The sequence below is a fragment of the Mugil cephalus genome, chromosome 23 (assembly GCF_022458985.1).
Source record: "Mugil cephalus isolate CIBA_MC_2020 chromosome 23, CIBA_Mcephalus_1.1, whole genome shotgun sequence".
Taxonomy (NCBI): Eukaryota; Metazoa; Chordata; class Actinopteri; order Mugiliformes; family Mugilidae; genus Mugil; species Mugil cephalus.
The window spans coordinates 9,279,784-9,306,860 of NC_061792.1; the positions used below are offsets into that span (position 1 = coordinate 9,279,784).

Consider the following 27,077-nt stretch of genomic DNA (forward strand, 5'->3'; position numbering starts at 1 on the left):
AAGTTTGTACTCTGGGGTCCGTCTGTGCAAAAATGTTTCCTAAATTGTTGTTCAGATCGTTCAGTCATGACCAAAATGGTAAGCAGCAACTCGTAGAATGGCGTTCTCCACAACGCTGTGAAAAAACAACCTTAAAAATAAAAGAAACAACACATCACATTCTCACTGCCGCCTGCCCGAAGGAGCTGAGGGCCTCCGTCGTGAGTGTCTGCCAAAGAGCTTGTCGCAGTTCATGAAAAGTCAATCAAGAGAAGCTGTCGCTCTCAACTTCCTCCTTTTCATTTTAAATATATCATCAGAAAAATGGCAGCGTGTCAAACTTTTGCTTGCCAGTGTGAAGAACATGGGGAAATAATTCCGCCTGTTAACAGTCTGAACATATTCCCAAAGCAGCTGACGCCAGAAATAAAGTCGCTGCTGACCTACTATACAGGTATGGCTGTTGGGTAAGGGGTAGAAAAAAAAGCGCTTACTGTCGGCCTATTTTTTTTTTTTTTCCTTCAAGTTCTTTGTCGGCACAGAAAAGTTTAAAAGAATAATTCTAATTTTTCCTGGCAGATGTCTTTGCACATGTGCCATTCGCTGTTTACAGTAATACGGCATAAGTGGACATCCTTTGTTTCCTTTGTTTAGAGGATAGAGAATATTAGCCAAGGCCGTGGAAGGGGGTAATTTATAACACTGGCAAAAAGCATGGTGCTTCAGGGGGCTTTTAAAGGCATGAAACATTCTGTAGCTATGAAGATATACTGGTAACACGATGGTAATATTGTCTGCAGTAAAGATAATTGTACAAGCGCACCAGAAGAAATATGACAGCAATAATGTTTGCCAACTATATTGGTGTTTGGAGGAAAAGAAAAAAAAAAAAAAAACCTTCTTGCGTCATGGTGATTGCTCCTCGTGGTTATAGATGGCTATCCTCTAAATGAGACCATTTACATAATTAGTCTGGTTTCCACTACGGGGCACAACAAGGCTTGCCACTCGCTCATTATTGTCACTCGTTTCTTTTTCGATATAAAATTGCTCCGACTTGTCAACTGAGCCCTGCTTTGTTTTTACATTTAGACACACGCAGTTGTTGATGCATTGGCTTTCAGAGGAATCCAATCTCTGGCTTCCTTCCTTGTGTTTGTGTTTTAGTGCTTGCCCCCCAGCAAGGATATGCATGCGAAATCCTGTTTTAATGCTAAATATGTCCAGGATCAGCACACTTGCAAAGAGTCCCCAGCTTTAAAGCCTTTTGAGCAGGTTATTCGCCTTGTAGGCACTCCATGGGAAAAGTACTTTCACACGTCACTGAAGCGTAACCACCGGGTCTTCATAGAAATATACAGGGATAAAGCACCGCCTACAAAGTTACAGATCCCCGGCTCAATTTTCACCATTAGAATATCATTCAATTCAAGAGACACCTTGAGACCAGTTGGCTTGCAAACACACGAACAGCAATTAAGATAAATATGACGCAGAACTGCTCGATAGAGCACTGGTGCACCACAGTTGATTCAAAGCAAACGGTAATTGCTCAGTTGGACTCCAGCCCGACAAAAACTTGCTGTATAAATTTGTATAAATCATTCATAACCCAGGTATAAATCATGCATACAACAAAAACTGCATCACTGCATTAATCTTTCCTGCATTATTTGCCTTCAACATTTATTTTCTATCACTTTTGCCTTCTTTCTCTCTTCCATTCACACACCAAACTCTCTGCGTGGTTCCCAGACGGCTACCCGCGAGACGAGATTGTGTACAAGTGGAAGCGAAACTCAGTGGAGACCTCGGACCAGAAATACTGGCGGCTCTACCAGTTCGACTTCATGGGGCTCAGAAACACCACGGACGTGCTCACGACCACAGCAGGTAAGCAAAACGCCAAGGAAAGGTTGAGGAAAGGTCAGCAACTGAGGGATTTGAGTTGCGCAAAAAAAACAAGCTGAACTGCTGCATTTCACGGCGTTTCGATAAACAGTAATATAAACCTTCACTGCTCCCGACAGGAAAACTTGTTTTTACTTCAACCCTATCTTATGGGAGGGTCAGTGATCAGATAAAGTTGCCAGAGTCCAGCCAAGAACTGGCTCCCTAAGCTCAACACAGGTTAACGTTAGCACCATGCCCATAAATGTAATTATATAACTACAAGCTCAAAGCTCATAAGTATTCCCCTCGGGTGTAAGGGCAAATAGGTTTTTCCACTGACATTAATCATGAAGATTAAAGATTAAAAAGGAAGTTTAATTATTCACTCCTTTCCCTTCTCCCTTCCCCGCACGCCCATGCTTGTGTATTTGATGATTTAATGCAAGCTTGTTGTTTGGAAAACGGTGTCAGCCCGAGACAAAAATGTTGCGCCAACAGGTGACAGTAATTACACTGGCAAGCAGCAAAGGTTTGGACAAGTTCCTAACATATTTTTAATGCTTTCACGAGACCCTCAAAGACAAAAACAACTTCTGGCAGTTTAAAAAGTAAAGCACAATGAATGGAGATGAGGGAAGAGCGTGACGCAGGGACTATTAACCCCTCTTAACCTTGTTTATGAGATGCACCCTCCTTTTGTTTTGCGGCATACGGTCTTCTGTCTGTGGAGAGACGTGTTCGGATCTGCATAATGTGACCTGGTTCGGTTTTCTACACGCTGAACCTCCGTTCATGAATATTCGAGGAACAGGAGTATGATTAAGAGAAGGATCAAATTATTAAGGAGCTCAGAGGAAATTAGTAGAACAGCTTGATTTTGCTTTGAGATAAGGTAAAGCACCTTTGTAGAGCTACGACTGGAGACTCTGCAGTCTGCTACTTGTTTGTTTGTTTAACTATATCTCCTGTTGGGAATACTGATTGGGCATCCTGTTTCTTTCTAAAGGCACACCGTCGGTGCACCTTTCTGATCACCCCCATCAAAAAAGGAAAGAAGTGACTGATGAGCACTCTCAACCCGAAACACAATGATGGCCTTTTAAATTATACGTTTTCCTGGACTCCCGCTGCATCGTCAAAAAAAACACAGCCAAACTAATTTTCTGCTGAGATGCTCAAAAGCCAAGGCGAAACCTACACATCTACCTCATGCTGTTCAAGAAAATTAGCCGTTTTCTCATTTATTACCTCGTTCCTGTTTCACTTGCCGGAGCTCCATCTCTACACGCATGATGATTAGATCCCGGCTAAAAATACCTATCATTAATTTACATCATGACAAACTTTGAAAGTGCTGCGTTTCTCTTCTTCTCCCGCCTTATTTCCCTCTTTCTCTCAGTCTCTTCCCAGCTTTGTCCCTTCGTCGCTCATAAACACATGAGGTATGGGGCTGTTTTAATGAGGACAGAGTGGACAGATCCCTGGCCACAGCGCCACCGGGGACCCCCGTCGCAAATCCACCATCGTTATCAATTCAGCAGCGTTCTCTTCAAAAGGCCCCAATGTTGAATCCCAAACATTTCAGTTCTTTGTTCTACCACCCCATCACAAATTCCGCAGAAGCTCCCATTATGCCCTTTCCCGTGGTTTTGCTGGAGAAATGCTGATGTTCTTTCATTTCTTTTCAAATGCCCTTCTTTTCATATAAAGGATCTTTAATCCCTGGGGAAATAACTGGAAATCCCTTGCCTGCTATATGCCATGCTTCACAATACTGATGCTCCACCGCTACACGTGTTTTCCTTCGGTTATGCTCATTAACCTGTGGCCGACCGCTATCACAACGGCATCTCAGCTGGAAAACATGAATGTCTAATTGAATCGTCATTACACGTGAAAGAGACATCAACCCACCTTCATTTGAAAAGCAGCCACGTCTAATTATAGCTTAGCAATGCTAAGGCACAGTAGGCACGTTGAGCTCGTCAAAGCCCACAAGGAGATTGGATTGTAACATTTTCCCTAAACCAAGTGAAGTGGTGTCGAAACTAACTGAGTGTTCTATAAGGACTGCATTATTGTGAAGTTGTTAGCATGCCACGCTAGAACTTAGCATAACACAGACCTCTGAGCATTAGAGTTCATGTTAGCTAGCTAGCAAAACATCTGCGAGCATCAACAGGTGCTGGGATCATCAGCTGCTTTTATATTTTCTTTGGTGGGCAAGATTCAATCTATAAAGAGAAATTAAACACCTCAGCACACAATGACATGCTCCTACAGTCGTTCATTTTGTTATGAGCAAATTCAACTTCCCTAAATAGCGATTCCAGATTAGGTTTTTGCCACAAACATTTAGCGAGCAGGGAGGGTTGGGTTAGCTTCAGGGCAAAGTATAACTCAGCAGCATCCACAATCCCAGAGTTTCTCAGGAGGATCGCACTGACTGTGTTCGGGTCAGGATAAAGAACTCTGGCTATGTACCTTTACTGAGACAATAGAGAAGCCTTTTTCTGTGTTGAACTGAGGTGGTAGCCTGAGAGGTGCAATGCAAATATTCAGTGGTGGTAAATGAGAACCCCAGATTGCTGATCGCTTGCCTTGGGATGATAACGATTCACTAAATAATCAACTGTCTATAGGCATATGTAATAATTGGCTCACAGTATGAATAGCCAGGGCTGATTAAATCCTTCCAAGCTCTAATTATCTGCTACTGGTCTCTCATTGACCACCAGTTGCTAGTCACTGGCTTCGATGTTAACAGACTCTTTAACGTCTTATTTTTGGCACCAGCCTTAGGCCACGTCCCACTGCTCCAATGGAAGCGTTTAGTAGCCAACAAATAAGAATCTAAGTGAGAAATAGCAGCTTTCTTTCTGCTAAAACACAATTAAATCTCGCAACTGGATGACGCCAAACCAACTTAACACCTAACCCTAACCCTAACCCTAACGCATGATGGTGAGGCAAATGAGGATATTTACTTGTTGTATATCTATATATTTTATTAAACTTAGTGTTGCACTTATATCATCACTTTACCAAAGAAGGAAGCAGCCTGAGTTTCTGCCGACTTGCCTTGAGCTCATTAATGGAACAGTTTTCTCAGAGTTTTCCTCGCAGCTTCCAAGCAGAAAGTGGAGTCCAGTGTATGGCATGACAGAGTCTGTATACGAGCACGGCGCAGGGAACTCGAACTAATAAGTATCCAGCCGAGTGTGTAAACAGAGGGGTTGTTACTCCGCTAAAAAAATGTAAACAATGGTTTTGGTCGCTACGATGCACAATTGGTGCTGCAGTCATGGATAGTCAGTCTAGAACTCGACATTCCTGCAGCCTCACACTATACTGTAGAACTTAACCAGCATTATCCTGCATGGTTTGAATGAATAATGCATAAAAATGCAATATAATGCAAAATTAAACATTAGCCACTAATGAATGGGGACATAACTGCAATGCTAAGAAAACCTTAACAGAAAGTGGTACCAAGTTGAACTGATCTCAGTTGTGCGAGATGACGCATCGACCAATGGGAGCGTCCGATGTGGATTATTGACCATGCATTTTATTTTATTTGATTAAGGCATGCTTTAAAGTCTTAAATCGTAGCCTCAACACATAAATGACGACTTGCACCATCAGACGAACACACGCTCAAATTGCAAAAACTCACTGTCGACTTTTGACTGAAACCCCTGGGTGCTGACAGCTTTTATTTATTTTATTTTACATCATCATCATCTGTCATTACCAAAGCAGACATCTGGACATGAAGCCTAGTCAAAAATATCCTTGATTAATCCCAGTAGACTGCTACACCTGGCCACTTATTTTGACTGTATACTTATCGCAATGGTGTTAAATGGGAGTAAAGTAAGCTGCACATCCTTGCACACGCAATTAAGTGCAAATGATCAATGGGGTCACAAAATAAGCAGTAGCCAGCTGTTTTAATTAATAATGTCAGCCCCCACTAGAGAGCTGAACTGAAAGTGGGAAGAGAGGAGACCTCATTTAAAGTCCCACCGACGTTTGTAACAGCGCCACAGACTAAAAATTCAGCAAGAATAGAGCCGTCCTCAGCCCCAATGTCAAGCGGCTTCCTTCGTATGTTTCCACATAACAGCTGAGGAAAGGCTCCATTCTCGCTGAGCACGGACTTTCTCAGCTATAAATCACAAGGCCTGCTTCGTTTCTTTTGAAAAGGGTGGCTGTTCATTTTTAGTGAAACACTTGCTTCCCATCAGCCCCGGACATTTGCAAGCAAAATGGAACCGCTTATAGAGGTACAAAAAAAAAATGGAAAAAGAAAAAAAAAATGGCACACGAAGAAAATAATCCTGCACAGCTTCAAAATGTTTTACCTCATGTATGAAAATGTGAAAAACTGTGATGGAGAGGCTTTCAAAAAAGTCCTCCAGCTGCCGGCGCGCTGTGGATTACTGTCTAGTGAGAAAATGCTTAAAGAAAGGCAGGGACATTATCACCAAAAAAAATCACTGCACCCCTACACCTCAACGCTCCTCTCCACTGTGCTCTTCAGTCACCGCACCTGCGTTTAAAATGCATATTTCACCTCTGTGTAAAGGAAAAGGGTGAAATTCCAGTCCTCTTCTACAGATGTTTTATTCAGCCTGACATCGTTTTTGTGGAAACGTCTTTGAGTGGCGGCAGATTATCAAAAGCCGTTCTCCAGTAATATTTAAAGTAGCGTTGCTCTACTGATGCGCATAACTTTGTCAAGGTTACAGAACAATTGTTCCCGTTCACTGTTCTCAATATCTCCCCGCCGCTGTCAATTAAACGCAGCAAAAACAAGCATCCTCCTGTAGTAGCATCAGAATAAAGTCTCCTCTCCTTTTTCCTCCCCTTGCACCGTCTGTGCCATTGTGCACTTGCTCAACTAGGAGAGAAGTTTTTGTTTCTATTTTCTGAAGGCCTTCATCAAGGTTTTGCGCTTTTCATCTCCTTTTCTTTTTGTCTTTTTCTCCTTCAAAGTCTTATTAAGCTCCTTTGGTTCAGCCGTTTCCTCTCTCTTCTGCCTCCCTCTGTCCTTGTGTTTTTTCCCCCCTCCATCTGCCTGCCCTAACATTTGATAGATGATAAGCAATTATATGCCCAAAGACGAGACCATCAGGAAAGCAACTCAACTCTTTGCCTTGTGTGACCAATAATAAACAACTCTGACAAATTCCACTGAAGTCTTAATTAAACCCAAGGCCTTAGGTCTCCACAGGGTTTTGGACACTTCTGACAATCTCATTAGAAAAGTGAGCTGACATCACTTTCTCACTGAAACGGTTTCCAATAGACTCCACTGTGAGGAAATACCTCATTTTGTGAGCGGCGTTCTCCAGGGCTCATTCATCGGCCCCTGGCTGTTTTTGTAACTGCTCACCTAGATTCTGTTGGTCCATACACAAAAAACTACTACAGCTTCACCAATAAAGTGAAGCACAGACTGTGTAGACACTGCTGCTATCAGTCTGGTTCCATCCTCTGTTTTCACGACAATAATGAAGTTAAGAGCACAGCGTGATATAGCCCCTAGCTACACATCAGACCTTTTTAATTACTCATGAGCCAGTGTGCTGCTTTGGGATCCTTTGGGATGATGAACTGGAGCTTGTGAGCGCATAACAAAGTGTAGCTTACAAAATTGCGGGTTCACCTTAATGGAACCTGTGAAGCAATTTCACAGCTTGAAAAAGGGGGTAAACTGTCTTCTGGATGCCATATGAAGGGGAAATCCTACAGCTATCAGAATACATTGCAAATGCTTCCTTCGGAGGCAGCTCAGTGTGTCACTAATTATTATACAGTGGGGGAAATAAGTATTTGATCCCCTGCTGAATTTGTAAGTTTGCCCACTTCCATAGAAATGATCAGACTCTGGTTTTTATGGTTGTTTACTGGTTATGGGTATAGACAGAATATCAATCGAAAATGCATAAAAAACACACAATCTAAAAGTTATAAATTGTTATGTATTTTATTAAGGGAAATAAGTATTTGATCCCCAACAATTCACTTAGAATTCAGGCTCCTACAGATTGGCTGGTGCGCATGTGGCACACAGCTGTGCTCAGTCAACTAATTACCAATACTCCTGATCTTAACTCGTCATGTATATAAAGCACACCTGCTCTAAGAATCAGTTTCTTACATTCCAACTTCTACAGCACCATGGGCAAGACCAAAGAGCTGTCAAAAGATGTCAGGGACAAGATTGTAGACCTGCACAAGGCTGGTATAGGTTACAAAACCATCAGCAAAAGGCTTGGTGAGAAGGTGACAACTATTGGTGCCATTATTCGCAAGTGGAAGACCCATAAAAGGACCATCAACTGTCCTCGGTCTGGAGCTCCCCGCAAAATCTCGCCTCATGGAGTGAGGATGATGATGAGAAAGGTGAGGGAGCAGCCTAAAACAACACGGCAGGAGCTTGTTAATGATCTGGAAGCAGTTGGGACCTCCGTCACCAAGAAAACAGTTGGCAACACACTGCGCCGTTATGGATTGAACTCTTGCAGTGCCCGCAAGGTCCCCCTGCTCAAGAAGGCACATGTACAGGCCCGCCTTAAGTTTGCCAGTGAACATCTAAATGACTCAGAGAAGGCTTGGGAGAAGTGCTGTGGTCTGACGAAACCAAAGTTGAGCTATTTGGCATTAACTCGACCCGCCGTGTTTGGAGGATGAAAAAACGTGAGTATGACCCAAAGAACACCATACCCACGGTTAAGCATGGAGGTGGAAACATCATGTTTTGGGGCTGTTTTTCAGCAAAGGGTACAGGGCAACTTCACCGCATTATGGGGCCAATGAATGCAGCCATGTACTGTAACATCTTGGACAAAAACCTTCTTTCCTCAGCAAGAACACTGAAGATGCCTCGTGGGTGGGTTTTCCAACATGACAATGACCCAAAACATACTGCCAGGACAACAAAGGAGTGGCTCAAGAAGAAGCATATTAAGGTCATGGAGTGGCCTAGTCAGTCTCCAGACCTTAACCCGATCGAAAACCTGTGGAGGGAGCTGAAGCTCCGAGTTTCCAAGAGGCAGCCAAGAAACTTGAAGGATTTAGAGACTGTCTGTAAAGATGAATGGCCAAAATCCCTCCTGCGCTGTGTGCAAACCTGGTGACCAACTACAAGAAACGTCTCATCGCTGTGCTTGCCAACAAAGGTTTCTCTACAAAGTACTGACTTGTGTTGTGCTTGGGGATCAAATACTTATTTTCCTTAATAAAATACATAACAATTTATAACTTTTAGATTGTGTGTTTTTTTATGCATTTTCGACTGATATTCTGTCTATACCCATAACCAGTAAACAACCATAAAAACCAGAGTCTGATCATTTCTATGGAAGTGGGCAAACTTACAAATTCAGCAGGGGATCAAATACTTATTTCCCCCACTGTAGGTAGTTCCTACAAAGGTTTTGTCAAGGCACACGTATCTTTTATTTAAAGGGTTCACTGGCTTGATTCACTCAGCACGTCTTGGCATCCAAGTTTTCCAACTACAGTTCATATCAATGGGGGTTTTATTTGGCTGTATTTTAGCAAATAATTAAAATACCAAGCCCTGACTGTTGTGTGTTCATGGGTAAAGAGGAATGCCGTAGGATTACTTTGATACTAATGAAGTTAAAAACCAGTCTTGTGAGACCTCAGATCGAATATATTCTTACTTCACTGCATCACGATATCATATCCATGTTGCATTTATGTAAATCGCGATTCCCGTTCCTGTTCTTCATTCTCTCTCTCAACAGGTGACTATGTGCTGATGACGGTTTACTTTGACCTCAGCAGAAGGATGGGCTACTTCACCATCCAGACCTACATTCCCTGTATCTTAACCGTGGTCCTCTCCTGGGTCTCCTTCTGGATCAAGAGCGACGCGACACCTGCAAGGACGGCTCTGGGTACGCAGCGAACACCGTGACAAGCGTGAAAATTTATACATGACATATATTCAAAGGGGGATTATATAAGCAAGTCCTCTGTGGGATAAGCAATTTCTCGCCTGCGAATCTCAGTGGTAACAGTGCTGGTGTCCGATATTTTGGCAGCCTTTTTCTTTTAATTGAAGTGATGGGAATACTCTGTGGCACGATTTAAAGCTTTTTTTTTTTTAATAATTCCCATTCAATCTGAAAGCGACACAGCTTAACAGCAAAAACACTGATCTCTTTTTTATTCTAACTCTCAGTTGTCTTGGGGGAAAGCTATCACATTACAGGCATACTTGCACATCACTTAACACTGCTGTGGAGTGACAGAAGGCGATAAATGAAGAAAGAATTTGCGCATCCATGCATATGTGTTTGTGTCATATATATCTACCAGTCACACACTATTGTTGCATAATATATAACATAGAATGAGCATCAAGCCACCGAGCAACCTACCATCAGAGTGGTTTGTTGCCTTTCTGTATTTTGTTCCAGTGTTAATGTTTCCTTCTTTGCATGAGCTGACAACTGTTTTAAATTATTTCCTTTCCACTGCATGCCCACCATTTATTCTTTTGCTTTCCTGTGGATGATCATATTGTTGTGAAAGGTGCTGATGGTTTGAGATGGACTTCAAGGTAAGTGCGTGTTCACAACCCCATTTTGTTCACGCCATTATTTCATTTCACATTCCTTCAAGCCGTGTTTTCTTTAAACCTCCCTGATCACCCTTGGCCCCCGCTTTACAAACTCATCCAGCTATGGGAGATGAATTCTAGGCATTTCTATAGATACTAAAGATTTACAGGGACATACAGTGATCATATAAGATATCTAGCCTTGAATACAGACAATGGGAAAATTTAACAGACAGAATTTAAATGAAGAGAAATAAACGGGCTGATATAGAATACATAAAATATATTCTGTATATGTACTGGTTATAAGTATGCTAACTGTTACTAGTCACCATTTGCAACTTGCAGATTTTCTGTTATCCAATAACCCAAATATGGTTTATCTTTAACTTGGTCAGTAGAGTAGAACAATTGCCTTTTGAAGGTAATGGTCAGTTAAATGAATGCAAACAAGCCTCCCCTGTATTCAGTATTTTCTTGGCCCATCCATCCACCCCAGCCTCCTCCCTACCCAACTACATATCAAAGTGTGAGGTGAAAAAATCACCATCTTGAAGTCAGCGTTTCTTTACTCCAGCAGTGCACAGGACCTCACCCAAACCCAATGTTATTGGAGAGGAGCTCACAGAAAAAAAACAAAAACACAGTATTTATGCACAATAGTGGGTTATCTTCGGCATACGTCACGCTGCCTAGCAACAAGTAAGTTAATCCCTTCTTCCAGAAAGGAGACAACTTACGTCATAATTTGACATCAAGGCATCAGGCCTCCTGCACTCTAGAAAAACAAGGCACTGATTCATGCATGAATGCAACATGTTTACTAAACGTAACATTTTTCTATCACTATTTTCACACTACCATAGCATAACTAGCTAGCTAGCTAGCTAGCATGATGTTACATACTGAGCATACCCATCTTAGTTTAGTCTGGACCAAATCAGCTTGAGTGGCCGACAAATAGGGCACGTCCTTTACAAACGTATCAGCCGTGTACGTACATTTACCCCAGGCAGCCTCTACGTTTAGTCCACCAGAATTGTTGGACTCGGAGCAAAGAGATCACGCTCTCAAAGTCAAGCGAGAGGCCAAGTTCTCTCATTTGACCCAAGTACTCAACCCCAGCCAACTTCTCAGACCTCCAGTCACCTTCAACGGAGCTGTCACTTGCATCGAGACAGCCACTCTGAAGTACTTTAATTCCACTCAGTCCCTCCTGCCCTTCATCAGCCTGCCAGTCAAACAATATCACAGAAGGTCATCTGGAACGTCTCTGCGGCAATAAAGAAGTTATATTGGAGTTCTGTTCGTCCCCATTCGTTATCAATCAAAAAAAATATCTCACTGATGACTTGAATAGTAAAGTTTTCCCGTGTTGTTTTAAATAAGCCGGTGTTATTACTCAAGCATGCACCGGGCCAAATAGAGCCTGTCCTCTTACGCCGTTAGTGGAAGCTGATCATAATAAGAGACTGTGTTCGACGTGTCTTTGGCTCAGCTCGCTTTTTCCTCTTAGGCTGATGAAAGTTGACACGATGACAACTGAACATCAAAAACGGTGTGGAGCAGACGAGATCAAGAGAAAACACGAGGGTTTATTTTCAGGGTTTGTATGGATTGCAGATAGGCGCTGAAACACTATTGATTTCTCGTTTTTTTATCAAAGGCAGATTTCTTACTTTTTTTTTTTTTTTTATCTACCCAAAGTCTCAGACCAGGTTGACTGAGATATATTGGGGAGGTTATACCTCATGATACCTTGGCAAAGCTGTGTGCTTTAATAGCAGCGTAGGGAAGATTTGGGAACACTGCATCACAGCTTTCACCTCGCAATTTCAACTGCAATTTAATGTGGATCACACTCCTCAGACGATATGTATGCTGATCCGTCTCTGTATCACTGTATCAATCTGGTCTGTTTGCCAGGTGTATGGAACATCCAAAGGCAGCTAAGGCTTTACAATAAGTGTGAATAACAGTCAGGCAATGAAAGAGGCGCGATCTCCTCCTTGCACCAGTCGTAACAGACATTGACATTCAAGTTATTTTAGCATTTCTTCTCCACACAACCCCGTTTTGAAGTCGCCCCGAGACCTGATCCCGAGGCTGAAAGGAGACAAGAGAGATAACCCCGGCACAAGATCAGGGCACAATGAGTGTAAAGCAAAGTGAAGGTCTTTGGCACGCGGCGGCAGGACGAAATGTCACAATGAGGACGGCAGATCAAGTTGGATTGCGGGGACCGAGCTGAAGACCAAGGAAAAGGCAGGTGATGCCACTGTCACGCAGCCCTCCACTCCACGCCTGAAGGCAGTGTGCCTTGACAAGCTGTTAACATGTTCCAGGTGGCATTTCCAAAGAGCTGTCACTCGCCTGCTACTCCTTCAGCAGCGGGACGTTTGGATAGCAGCGGGCTGGAAGAAAGAGAGCTGATCTCAGATTGATTCCCATTAGACCTCAATCTCTGCAGCTCAGATGGATCTCGACAGAGATAGAGGGGGTTGTTGATGGGAAATAAAACCACCCCCAAGGCAGAAGCTGGGGATATACAGTATATATTCAGAGGATATAAGAGAGAACCATGGCACTGGATTTAATCGAACCTTTCCCAAGAGCTTCAGCAAAAATGCTCATATTTTTGTCTTTGTGTGCGCAGGTTATAAGATTTATGCCATTAGCCCACTAGGAACAAAGCAAGTTAATGGAAATGAGTTTTAGTGCTCACAACATTAAAAAAATAATGTAGTTCCAGTAGTAACAGAGTAAACTCTGACTCCAAGCCTATGTTTATGGGTCTTGCTGTGCTCCACATACTGTACGTGGAGAAAGTTGTATTTTTTGTCTCCTGAGGGAGGTGTGCGAGATCTGATAAATTGCTTTTAGGATCAGATGTGACTCAAGAATACAAGTCTGAAAAGGAGGGGAAAAAAAATACAGAGGGAATTATAAAGAAGTGAGATTACCAGGGCTCCTTATCTCTGCTTGAGGCTGGAAGTTTGAGGCTTGAAGCTTGAGGCGACGTAGCCGGCTGTCGCATAACTCACGTGCATCTATGGCACAACAACACGGTGTAGGACAAGAAGAAGACACGTGTCTTGACGGCAGTGGAAGAATGAAATATTAAGGACAGAGTTACGGTACAGGATCGGAAAAGCTGGGCAGATTTTCTTTTCAGGTTTTCTGATCTGATGTCCCAATGACCAGGATATGATTGAATTCATATTCAGGTTCAGAGAACTTTATGTTTCCCAACAGGGCAATTCATTTGCAGATTTTCCACATGCATCAAACACAGAGTCAGTCAATCCAATACATAAACAACACTTATTGTTTGATGAGTTGTAAAAATCCAATAAATAACTAAAAATCCCATGAATAAATAGAATAAATAAACAGATAAACTCTTTAAGTTTCATCTAAAATGAATGGGGTCTGTGTTTAAAAGTTTTACAGCAGAAAACACTTTGTGTAACGATTTGTCCTACCACTGGGGACATTTTAACGACGACCGGAAGGCAGCAATAAAAACTTGGCCGACAAAAATGTGGTCTGGTTGGCTGATTATTGATTTTACTCTCTGAGTGACTCGTTCCCAAAGTGCCCAAAGTCTCCTGCTTGGTGCCGGTGATTTTTGAACATAAGTTCGAAACAAGTTGGTTTAGTTTTAGAGACACAACTGACTTGGTGAGTTAGAGATAAACCATTGGGTTTTGTTTTTAAATTGATGGTCTAATGCTAGAAGAAACCAACACTGACAATCAGTAGAAAACTGAAGAATCTCCTGTATCCAGCATTTTCTTGGCCCATCCATCCACCACAACTTCCTCCTCCTCCCATAGACTCTATATCAATGTCATACCATTCCTTCGCATGCTCCCAAGGGAAAACAAAAGTCATTATTCATACAGCCACAAGAGAATCTGTCACGAGAACATGAACATTTGTCATTTTAGGCCATTTGCTAAACCAGCTGATACAGTTTTATTTTTCTTGAGTGGACAGTCTCAAGGCCATAGCAGGATTTTTCTTTTCTTTTCAACCAAAAGAAATATCCTCCGAATCCAAACATCACACAGTTAAATACTCGATCCCAGCTGGCTTATTTATTATGTGTGTGGTGGAGTTTCCCTGTGACAGTTGTCATTCGCACAAACGCTTGGCTGATGCGTCAGCCCGGGTGTAAGAGCTCACAACGTTGGTTGTGGGAACTCAACCAAGAGTTAAAGATACTGTAGGTGGTAGTACGGAAGCATCTGCCCTTCAGTCTAAACGAGTGGCACCACTTTTTCTTTCTCACATGCAACAGAACTAAAATATGGTAAATAAAGGTGACGTGTCAGCAAAACAGCGTTAATATACGGCGATTAAATTCAAAGTTTACTCTCCTTAAAGTTGCCTCATATATAATTTCACTATCAGAAAATTTCTTGCAGGGTATAAATAAGCCCAGACTCGCTTCAGGCTGTTTAGTCTCTCGTGTCTCCTTGGTCATGGGGGGCCTGCGTCGGGCCATCTAACTGATTACAATGCCGCTTGAAGTCGAGGCCTCGACAAAGTGCACGGAACACCTTTAATCAGATTAAATTGAAGTTGCCACGTGAAGCATTTTAACCTCAATCACTGGCACATTAACGCGAAAACATCAGCATAATTACTATAAACAAACAAGGTTCTTGCAGAGGGGACTGTCAGCGCGTATGTACACTCGATTTTTTACTTTGCTACAGTGCCTTGCGGCTCAAAACAAGAACGCCTGGACTTCTGCAGATAATACCCAGTTTTTATTCCATTTCAACTTTTCCGACCGCGCTAATACGACAGGAAATACGCATTCGCACCCAGGGCCCCTGAGACCTCTCATCTCTCTTCTTGCAACTGGAAACTAATTACACTAATACAGCAGCAACACACGTTTACTGACCAGATACAAACAGCGTTCTAGGAAATGTGGCCTTGACTGCAACAATAACAATAATCCGAGTGAATTATCAGTTTCAGCTGATGACATGTTTACGTTCACTGTGCTATTCAGTTACTTCAGACCTTCTCAGTCAAGGAAATATGTATTTGCAATTCCAGTATAATTTAACAGGAGCAATCAAAAGGAGGAATTAATTCAAAGCTGCAGAATGGAGGTGAACAGCTCAACACAAGCAGCCTCAGGAGACCAGGAGAACATTCACATTTGAGGAGCTAGGGTCAGGGTCAGTCAGAATTTTGCATGAATATGAATTAAAAAAAAATAATTGACGAGATAAAACACCGATAGTATAAAAATAAAGCCAGCTAGAGCTCTACAACTGGCATTGACATGGGGCTTGGCTAATCCAATAAGAAGTGGACAGCTTTAAGTATGTCAGTTCCCAATTGGACGCCTCTGCACACGCCCCTCAAATGAGTTCACATGTTTGGATCTCGCTTCTCTGTTCCGTTTGTCGTCAAACACCCAAGTCATTGCAGTGGAGAAAGACCAAATGTGTCTTCGTTTTAAACCAGCATGCAACAGAAATGTACTTCCTGTTCTTAATCTGCCAAAAATGAATGAAGAAGACCTACATACAGCGCACACCTCATCTCTGCTTGAGGCTACAATATCTCTGACACAATGACAATGTAGGACAAGAATGTGCATCTTCTTCACAAGGTTTTTTTTAAGTAAAAATTGAGCCCTAACTTTTAAGTTTTGCCCTTTAAAATGCCCCCCTTGGCGTACCTATTTCTTCTTCCACAGAGGGCGGCGTGTTACTCAGCAGGAAACATTTACATAAACTCCACTAACCAAGACCACCAACAACATATCCCAGAGATCAGATCTTAGTTTATCCTCAGTGCGTCTTAGGAGCTTCTGCACCTGCACGTGTTAATGTGCATGTTAATACCAGGTGTGAATAATGATCACATTTCCAATCTTACGCTTTTCTATAAAAAGCTCTGATTGGTTGCCCGTTTCTCCAGGCCTTCAATAATGACATAGGAACAGCAGAACAAATCACAGCCGTCCAAGGGGACTGAAACCAAGCAAGCAACAGCTTTATAAACACAACACTTGGGGTTTAATCTCGCAAAAAAATAACATCCTAACCTTTCAGTTACATAAAACAGAGGATGCACCAGTCTCAGATTAAGCGCTGGAAAAGATTAAGTTTGTAGTCAAAGTGAAACCCATGGAGTCTTGTGACCTGCCCACTGATCCTTGGCTGGTACTCCTCTGCGCTATTTATAGATGCTCCACGAACACAAGCTGGGGTCTGTTCCACCTGGTTTAGCCCCGGACACATAGCAAAGGTCAGTGTCTGACATTTGTTAACATATTGTGGCAACATGCAGTCACAACGAGACATGTATGAGACTATTTTATACTCAAAAAAAAAAAAAAAAACTACATATCACACTGAAAATTTGTTCTCTCTTGTTGATGTTATCACACTGCATTATTTCGCACTCGGAGGACGTCTGCAGTGTATTTGCCTTGCAGGGACATATGCACTTGGAGCTTTTCTCACTCATTTGTGACGGACTCAGTTTTTTTTTTTTTTGTCTGGAGATGGGAGATGTTGTGTGGTTCGGAGCGCCTGCACAGACAGGAATCTCTGGGTTGCTATGGCATCGCGTGGCCACAATTTCCACAGAATGAATTAAAGAGGAAAACTCACGACCTCGATTTGAAGCGGCAGCAGCGGATGGGAAGCTTGTGATAAACAACAGGATAGAGGGGGGAAAAAACATAGAGAAAACAGTGCTGTCAGTGCACTTTTCTTTTTCTTTTCTGTGAGAGTGCAGTTTTGCAGAGAACACACCGGTTACCGCGTTTGGACCAGATTTTTTGGAATTTAAGGTATCTGAAGCACAGAGATGTTCATTTACCTCGCCGGGCGCTTAAATCTAATGAGCAGGGAAAAAGAGAAAGTCTAGACGAGCACTAGACCAGAAGAGGTAGCTCGAAATAGATGGGAGCAACTCGTCTCTATGGAAACCACAGGCGAAAACAGTGGCACACGCTGCCATGAAAGACATGCGGGAGACGGGGATGAAAGAGAGCGAGGGGGGAGAGAGAGAGAAAGGGACGGAGAGGGGGGGAGAGGAAGGGTGAGGCGCAGCATGAAGAGAAAGAGGGGAGGATGAGAGGGAAAGATGCTGAGCGTACGAGAATGATGTGTGTGTGTGTGTCACAGCGGTGGATATCGATGCCCCCAGCGGGCATTACTGTCACCGGGTTCATCTCTCTCTGAAAGAATTGATTTCATTTCATCAAGTGAACACAGTGTTTCTCCTTTAAGACAGCACGGGAAGTCATTTCTCAAACAATGACACTGATGCACAACGGAAAGTTATCTCCAATTAGAGCGACAGCTCTGAGAGGTAATTGTTGTCTCTGATAGCAGCCTGAAGTCCTGAAGCGTCACAGAGATCGCGTTCAGGGGGAGTCAACAGGTGGTCGGTAGTTACCTCCCGAACCCGGCAACCGCACACTCACAGTTCAGTGTATTCGCTGCAGAGGTCAAACGAACTCAAGTGCTCCGGCCTCATTTCCATCATTCGTCACTGTCAGGGAGAGACAAGTGGACTGATGAGAGCTTTACCTCTCCAGAGGCCGACTAATGGCCGCCGGCCTGTACATCGGCCCGGATGGCGGCTGTCAGGGCCGTGTGACTTTTTCACTTGACAAGTCCAACGTGAATCTCAGGGGTGAAGGGAGCTGTAATGTGTCGCTATCGCGTGGCTAATTACCAGAGCCAGTTTCTGGCAGGAGAAAAAAAAATGGATAAATAAAAAATTGTTGGCGTATCACGCACGGTCAAAAGGTCAAGACAAAACCACAATTTGGTTCCGAGCAATTAATATTAATAATTATGAGAAATAATCATTGATTTTTGTGAATAGTCACTACAAGTAGTAAAACTTGGAGCACCATCTTGTCACCAGGGGCCAAAAGTCAAATTGCCTAAAACAAAAAACTCTCATGAATCCAGTAAATATCATGGTGTCCAGCAGATTTCACACCTAGGTGTGAATGCCGCAGTGAATCATGGGAAAGGGAGTCTTTTTGGGGACCCCCTTTGTTTGAATTTTCTGGCACTTCCCTGTGATCAGGCTTCAGTGGAACCATACAGTTCCGTTAAATTTTATTTATACAGCGCCAATAACAATGCAAATGGTCTCAAGGCGCTTCACAAAAACTGGCCTGAAACCTCCAGAGCAAACCTGGCCCCACTCAGGCTTGTATGCCCAACACAAAGTAGGAACCCCAGACCAACTTTCTACCACACGGAATTTGTGGGTGTGGATGTTGGCCTTATTGCCTTTCTTTCTTTCTTTTTTTTTTTGGCGTACACAATTATTCATCCCCCTGCACGATTCTAGCCTCACCCAAGCTGTTACTGTTAATCTGTGAAGTGTACATGTTTATCACCACATCAGCACATGGCGCCTCCACATGACAGTCTGTCTCCGTCACTGCTGTGCTGAGTAGCGGAGGTTGTTAACGTGAAGACGTTTTCTGATCTTTTTTTTTTTTCCTGCACTGTGCAGCTTGCAACGCGCACTTTATGTCTCCATCTAGCTGCTGTTATTCCATTTCTTGTGTTTTGTTTCTTGGTGAGTCACTCTCTCCGAAACCGTTTAGTATTTTAATTTTAGGTGCAAACATCTGGATTTATATAATAGGGTTAGTTTGTGTTCAAAACGTCTGTATTTGCTGTGTCAAATCATGCAGTATCCCCCACTTATGATTTATCCCAAGTTGGATCATTTCATGTATTACAGCGTAAGCACCCTGTTGTGATTCCTACGCATCGGGGCGAGAAAACCCTGGATCTGCGAATACAGCAGCCGCCAGGTTATGACAGTGGGAGTCAGTCAAACTCCACCGGTCTGTCTGCATCCTCGTCCTCTCTGTGCGAGCAACTGGATTTCAGTGACAGGCTTTTGGAAGTGGATCAGGCGTCTGAAAGTGATTAGACAATATTTATTCCTAACCTTTGGTGCACCTCAAGCAGACGGCATCCCAGGCAACGTGTCTAGCAAAGCGTCTACCGTGCATAAGCATAAAAACAGTAAACTGTCTCTATGGAAACTACTGGCGAATATAATGATAAATGCATCTCCCTAAATTACAAATCTTCTTGTTTTCCGGAAATGCTCAAATCAGAAAAGATGTCAGAGCCGACAACCTCTCCATCCTCTTGTAGAGTTGGCCCTCGTACTGGTAATTAAGTTTATGCTACAAGATATTACTGAAAGCAGAAAGCACACCATTGTCACACCGAGAAGATTTTGAACAATATTTGATTAGAAGCTGCTGCTTAATCTATGCAGGGATTTGGATCAGTTTTCGACCCGTGTGGTGTCCGCAGAATCTCCACCGAGGTCGAGCTCTTTCTTTCTCACTGAATTCATTACGGCGGCAGGCGGGTTTACAGGGGACGCGGGGCCCCGATTGCTATGTGTGCTTTCTGAATTATGGCCGTGCAGCACGAGCCACTCAAGTGACACGTCATGTTTCAGTCATGAGGACGAGGCCGGGCTCTGCCTCCAGATTCGGATGTGGCTCTGTTGCATGATGGAGGTGCCTAACCCGAAAATTGATCTCTGACACATGAGTTCATCACATGTTTGATTGTGAAGCAAAAGACAAAGACTAAAAAAGGAATATGCTCCACATTTAAAGCGCATCCCAGCTGTGCGTGTTTAATAAAAGGGCGGATTAATGCAAGTAGAGGGGGATGTACCCAGAATACCCCATGTGCATTATTAATGGAGATTGATAAACCCATGTTTTAAAATCACTGACACTACCAAGCTACTCATCGTAAAGTAATAGTTGATTGTCTTTGCATGCTGTCGATCCTTCCCTCACCATGCGCCCGTTACTTTCCCCAGGCATCACCACGGTGCTGACCATGACCACCCTGAGCACGGTGGCCAGGAACTCGCTGCCGAGAGTGTCCTACGTGACCGCCATGGACCTCTTTGTCACCGTCTGCTTCCTGTTCGTCTTCGCCGCCATGATCGAGTACGCCATGCTCAACTACTACTCCTACAGCATACGCAGACCTCCTCCCAAGACGCAGAGAATGGTGAGCCTGTGGCGAGCGCGTTGCTAATTTCCAAAAATGCACCGGGGTCTTTCAATTAATGCTCTCACTGATGACAGATTAATTAACTTGCCCCTGTTTGGTTGGGCTGCTAACATTTCTGAAACTAACTCCTAAGGTTCATCCAGGTCACGGTAATCCGAAAGGCATTTGAAGAAAGGCAAGTGGACTTGTAGAATTTCTTGAAAGCAGACATGAAAAGGAGTCAGCTCCACTCCATGTAGTCCTGCTTCAAGGTGGAGACTTAAACGAACAGAAGAAAGCTACTGAATGGGCGCCATTAGCGTCTTCGGTCTGCTCGCAACGCCCCTCTGGAACCCGATTGAATCGATTGAATACATACGCTGCCGACAGATAAATGGATGCGCTTGTGGTGCGCAGCTTCTTCCCAGGAATCTGACGAATCTTCGCGAGCACCTGCGCACCTCTGAAAAAGCTTTCTTTTGAAGCCCCTGTGCGAGGGCCTCATGCCTCTGCGTGGGCGTTCTCAAGGCTGCACCTGCCGCGAACGCTTTAATGGTGGCCGCACACAGAACACGTACGAGACTGAGTCAGCCACTGGTGCTGTCATTCCCCTCTCTCCAGATTCTCTCCTTATTCATTATATCCCCCCCCACCACCTCGGTGTAGAAGAGTTCTGCTCAACGTGTTTCAGGGCTAAAAAAGACTGTCAGCTCAGGCTGAACAATTAAGTTGTGTTCCAGTCTGTCCACTCCCCTGCATTTCTCCCTTGTCTGCTGTGTTTTAGCCCAGCCTGTCTGTCTTTCTGTCTGCGGGGATGCCTCGCACCACCCCTCACTGCTACATCCGTGTGACTCCCCGGTGCCAGCCCACTCAGTCAGTTTCTCTTACTCCACACGGCACATCGAACTCCCCGTCTCTCGCCTGCAACTCTTCCAATTAGGTTGGCCCGCACGATTTTTATAAACAATCGGAGAGGAAGCCCCGTGATAAATTTTCTCAGGGGGCACTTATTTTTGCACTGTGGTGGAAGAAGTCTGGCAATGGCTGCATTAAAGTGAAATAAAATGGCATTCACGGAGACGTAGGGGTTTGTAGTTTCACGTTAAAGTGAGCACGTTTAAACATGTCGGCCTGTTTCCATTAGCGTGCGTTGCGCAGGGACTGGAGATAACACATCGAGTGAAAGGCGAGATGGAACACAGGGCACCAGTGCATCACTATTTAAAAATAGAGACTCATATTCGCTCCTATTTTAATTCAGAATCACTTCATTTGAACATCTAACAGGCGCCAAGGGAAAATTTAAAAAACACAGGAAGAACATACAAACTCCGCAGTGAAAGGCCCCACCAGAACCACACTACACAAACTACACTTACGCCACTTCGAGATCAATTCATTGCATTGATAGAGCAGTTCAATTGGGCCTCTCTGCAGTCTGAGTGAGTGAGTGCCTGCCATGTCTTTGTGCCTTTATAGACCTGCCACGATCAATCACGCATCTTGTGTCATCGAAGGTTTTAATCTCACAAAGTGCAGCAGACGTGAACGTTGCTCTTTATGTCAGTTTTAGCGTTTTCAAATGAAATGCCTTAAAATAAGTTTATGGATTCTCTAGTGTGGTCTGGAAGTCCAAGGGGAAACGTTTTCAACTCTTTGAAACCAAAGACATGCATGCACTCACAACACTGCAGAAGAAGAGGGATAAATCAGGACGATCCAAAACTGAAAACCCGCCGGTCTGAGGGATTGCTCAAACTGCCAAGTCATTCCTCGTAACACTCTCCTTCTTTGATGTCTTGCAGGCCTACTCGTCATTCAACATGAGTCGCAACTCTCGGACCATGATGCCCATGGCCAACTCCTTGTTCTGGCACGACTACGAGGACAACTGCCTGTACGAGTGCCTGGACGGGAAAGACTGCAAGAGCTTCTTCTGCTGCTACGAGGAGTGTAAAGAAGGCGGCTGGAGGAAAGGGCGGATCCACGTCAACATCAGCGAGCTGGATTCCTACTCCCGGGTCTTCTTCCCCACCTCCTTCTTGCTATTCAATATTGTCTACTGGGTCAGCTACCTCTACCTCTAGTCGGTCTCGGGGCTGTGATCTGCGGGGGTGGGCCGTGCCTAGACAGCCCCCCACCAGTTTGCACTGTGGCACGTGATTTGAGGTCAATAGGTGGACCTTCTCTGTGGGAACTGCGGAGGACATGCTGCCACTGGAGTGGTAGGATGTATGGGGAAAAAGTGCACCTGTGCCGTGGCGCGCAGTGTTAAGGCCATGACACATTGAGCAGCGGCACTCCACGGTGAATAAAACGCTCAGCAGTAGAAAAAGAAGCCGCCAGCACCATCTCAAATGGATAGGTCCCATTTATAGCTCTCAGAAACCAAACAACAGACAGCTGTGACTTCAGAGACGTTCCGGGACTGGGTGGCATAGCTCAATCTTGGTCGTCGAGATGGCGAAGCACCCATAGTGCCTTCTTTAGAAAGGGTGCGGCACCGAGAGACGCAGCTTAAGAGTCCCCTCCATTATCTTTATTACCTCGTCCATCACAACCACCGCATGCTGAGCTGTTTATTCTTTGAAGAAACAAAACCCGGATCACAATTCGCACCACTGGAGATGTTTAAAACTCACCGTTCATTTTGTAGCACATTAGTTTTAGTTGTACCCTAGGATTAGTTCTCTTTTCTAAAAATGGTAAAGTTTTCTTGTTCTTCTTATTCTTCTTCTTCTTAGAATTAGTTGTTCTTTCACAGCGAGTCAACTAGCTCCCACATCGGCTGTTAATTGTAAAATATGGGTTAGAGGCGAGGGCAGTGGTCGTCCAGTAAAATCTTGTTAATTGAGTCAGTGAGCTTTTTGTTCATGATGCTGTATGAGCAGGCGGTGCAGTTTACGGAAAACGTCAAGAAGATTTGTGTGTTTTTAACGGGCTAATGTATAACATGACATGACGTACATTAGTATAAATCCAACACTAAACATGCAAATCGCAATCCCTTGGCCGAATATGTATCTCACACTACATGAATAAATAAGTAAGGGTTAGAGCAGTACTCGTTTTGAGAAGAGATATATTAAATCAGATTTTATTTTACAAAATCGTATTCTTATTCATATGAAATATTTTAATATTATAAATGGGCTAAATAACAAGGTTTGACATTTGGAGAAATTTACTCACATGTCATCTCAAATAAGGACCAGAGCTCTTGTTTATCTTCGCGACCGAGGCTAGGGACAATGTAAGCTACTGTAGCCATATTTAAAGCTAGCAGGCAGTGGCTAGCAAACATAGCACAAAGAGTGGAAACAGGGCTAGGCATCTAGATCCGTCCAGGAACTTGAATGTTTCCTGTTTTTTTAAAGGCCAAAGACCAGTAAATGATTTGGCAGCTTTTCTTAATTTAATTTTTATTTATTACAAAACAACACATATGGAGCCAAGCTAAGTTTCTGCGATTCCAGACTCCAGGCTAAGATAAGTTAGCTTTCTGCTGGGTGCAATATAACATTTGATTTAACATGAGAAAACTTCAATTTACTCCCAAAATATTCTAAACAATCCAACTTATGATCCCAGAGAAACCATAAGCTAAATAAATATACGGGATATTGGCACAAAACTGCAGAAATATTAGCGTTCAGCTACAATCCACTTGAACCCTTAAAGCACATAAATGCATACACTGCACATGCCCTATTTATTTTCCATTACAGCCATTCCGTTTCAGAAGTACAGCTTGAGCACATAAAATTGGATCCTTGATGAAAGCCTCAATTTTGTTTCCCTTTTTTATTTCCTGACGGAAAAAAAAGGAATTTGCGGTGTCCTGCCAAAAGCAGGACCTTGAGGCACATCCTCCTGTGCCCGGCTGGCAATGATCACAGGTGCTGCGAAATAGGTTCCATATATTGTGATACACATATGTGGTACACAAGGGCAGTGCTGAAAAATGGATGACACATGATTCATGCTGATGACTTGATGGAGTCCCGCAACCTCTCCTCAGACATGTAAAATTGATGCCATATGTGGAGGCTTATGGACGCACGCTCTGGAGAAATAAGAAGGGATGGACGGTAGCACCGATGGCGTTCTGGTTATGTTTACTGTCCTATGGTGTTTTATGCAGTCGTTTGGCTTTGTAGAACAATCAGCCCCCCCTCCCCTTCCCCTTTTTCCCTCCTCTGCCCAAACACACACTTTTTTCCCCCTGGTATTTGTATGTTCAGAGAAAAGCTTTTATGTAAGACGTATCTAATTAATGTTTCTATTTTCATACCGTTATATATGGAATGTATGTTAGGCCTGTAGCGAGGCCGGAGTCGATCTGGTTCCAGTTCAGTCAGTTCAAGCAGCATAAATGAGTTTATATTTAGTGGCCCTACATATTCATGAGGTCTCCGGAACCATTTGTGTCCTGTCCAGAGGTTTGTAATTGCAAATCAAATCGCCTCGAGTGATGCTAGAGGAGCAGCAGAAGGGCCATTACCCTGTGGGCCATTACTTACTCTGCTGATTTAACATATTAGCTCATGTGAGAAATTTCATTAGTATTCGATTAATCTATCTGTGTATGTATCTATCTAAGAACTGACTGAAGTGACCAAAGCTTGGCCAACACCGCAGTAAACTCTCCTCACCTCTGATTTTTCTACTACACTTTATAAGTGTCTTAGTCCGTTGAGATACTTCAATAAATCAAAATCACTATTTTCTACGTGTAAATGCAAATCACCTGTGTGTTTCAACTGACTGGGACCTGTGTTTATGAAGCATCTTTGAAATCAAGAGTACTAACCCAGGATCACCAGTGGTGGACGTCGTGAAGTGAGGTCTCCGGAAACGTGTTACTAAAACCAGTTTTGCTTTGATTGTCGGCGAGATCTCCGGTGTGTTGGGGCTGTGCAAGGAGATGAAAAAAAAAAAAAAAAAGCCACTCTGATCTTGGATCAGCACTCCGAAGGGAAATATTTTATGAAAACAGGATCTGGAGTGAAAATAGGTATCTTTTTTCTAGTGCGTGGTACATTGCTTATATTAATAAATAATGTTTTGGTCAAGTGGTACTGTGAAGTCTTTTATGTGAGAATGGACCTCCTAGAGAGTGTTGCCCATTGGCACTGACTAAAGCCTAGGAAAGGAAAATGATGTGTGAAAAGTGGCTTCTCTTTCTATGGTGTTGAACATAAGATCTGGAGGGGTTTAGGAATCACAACACTATTATTCCATGAGAAATCCCATCAGTTTGGGTTTTATCCGTCTATCTAGTCGATATCCTTCATATAATCCTGCCTTTGGACTTTAATGCCTCCTCATACCGACGCACGACCAAAGTGACACAACATGGCTGTCTCTGAAAGTCATTTCAAATACCTTATGTAATGCTAAAAGTTAAACATCCATTCTCTGCAGGAAGTGCACACAACAACTTCAATCGATGCTTGGTGAAGTCAACAATCAAAAGCTTCAAAATGGTTGTCTTCATAGTGGATATGTCCACAACTACACATTAGATTCCCATATTTACAAAGTCTATGTCAAGACCTTCCATAAAACCCACATTTAAAACTCTTAAAAGGAAGAGGACACTAATGTCAGGACAGATACACTGAAAGTCTTACATGTGCAGACTATGTCATACACAACTGTCTCCAGACTGAATGGTGCAAAGAACCAACAATGTCTAGTGAGGCTTCGGTTCTGCAGAAGGAAACACTTTTTGATAAGAGAGGTCAGAGGAGATCAGAAGCAGCACTTTCAGAAGCTGACAGCGGAGCTACAGTAACTCCGATAATCGCTTTGTGCAACCGCACTGAGCAGAAAGTGCGCCCAACCTCTAGGCAGACGGGCTCCAACAGCAGACGGCCACATCAGGGGTTCCACTCCCCGTTAGCCGAGGCCTAAAATCCGAACTGCAAAACTGGTGAGTTAGAGGCTGGGGAATCGTACGCCGGTCTAAACGAATCTCCATTCATGCTGAGGCTGCAGGTGGTTGGGGTCAGAATTTGGCATCAGCGTCGTGAATCCATGGACCTAGCGTGTGTCGTGTCAACAGTTCAGGCTACAGCTGCTGCTGGAGTGGAGGGTGTTTCCACAAAGCACTCTGGGCCTCTAATATTAACCAATCATAATTTGGATGCCACCGACCGAGTGAGTATTGATGCTGACTGTGTGTGTTCCTTTACGGCCACAGATGACCTCCTTCTTGTAGTTAAATCCTGCACCATACAGCTACACAGCGAGGATTTCAAAAGTGGCTCATGAACATTCTCACCAGTCTCTAGATCTGGAGGAAAAGCGGGAAAGAAAATGTTTGTTGACGCGCTCTTAGCTGTATAAATTCAGTGAAAAGCTGGTGGTGGGATCTTACGTAACCTCAAACCAGCTGAATTCAGAATGTGCAAGAAAAACACATGACCGGTGCACATTCATTGGCTTCATTAGTTCAGAGCTCTAATTTAATGTTCTGATGGGAAAGTTGACAAATTAATCCCTCCACATACAATACAATGAGCTACAGTCGT

At 43.5% G+C, this 27,077-nt stretch overlaps 1 protein-coding gene across 1 annotated transcript in view; it reads left to right on the top strand.

Annotated features, from left to right (window-relative positions):
* The window catches only part of LOC125000768 (gamma-aminobutyric acid receptor subunit gamma-3-like), a 73,789-nt gene extending 48,176 nt beyond the window's left edge, over positions 1-25,613 (top strand). The window contains exons 7-10 of the mRNA XM_047576430.1: positions 1,735-1,872; positions 9,660-9,812; positions 20,360-20,556; positions 22,344-25,613. Of these exons, the coding sequence (XP_047432386.1) occupies positions 1,735-1,872; positions 9,660-9,812; positions 20,360-20,556; positions 22,344-22,625 (770 nt within the window). The 3' untranslated portion in view covers positions 22,626-25,613. The remainder of the gene's footprint in view (positions 1-1,734; positions 1,873-9,659; positions 9,813-20,359; positions 20,557-22,343) is intronic.
* Positions 25,614-27,077: the final 1,464 nt, after the last annotated feature.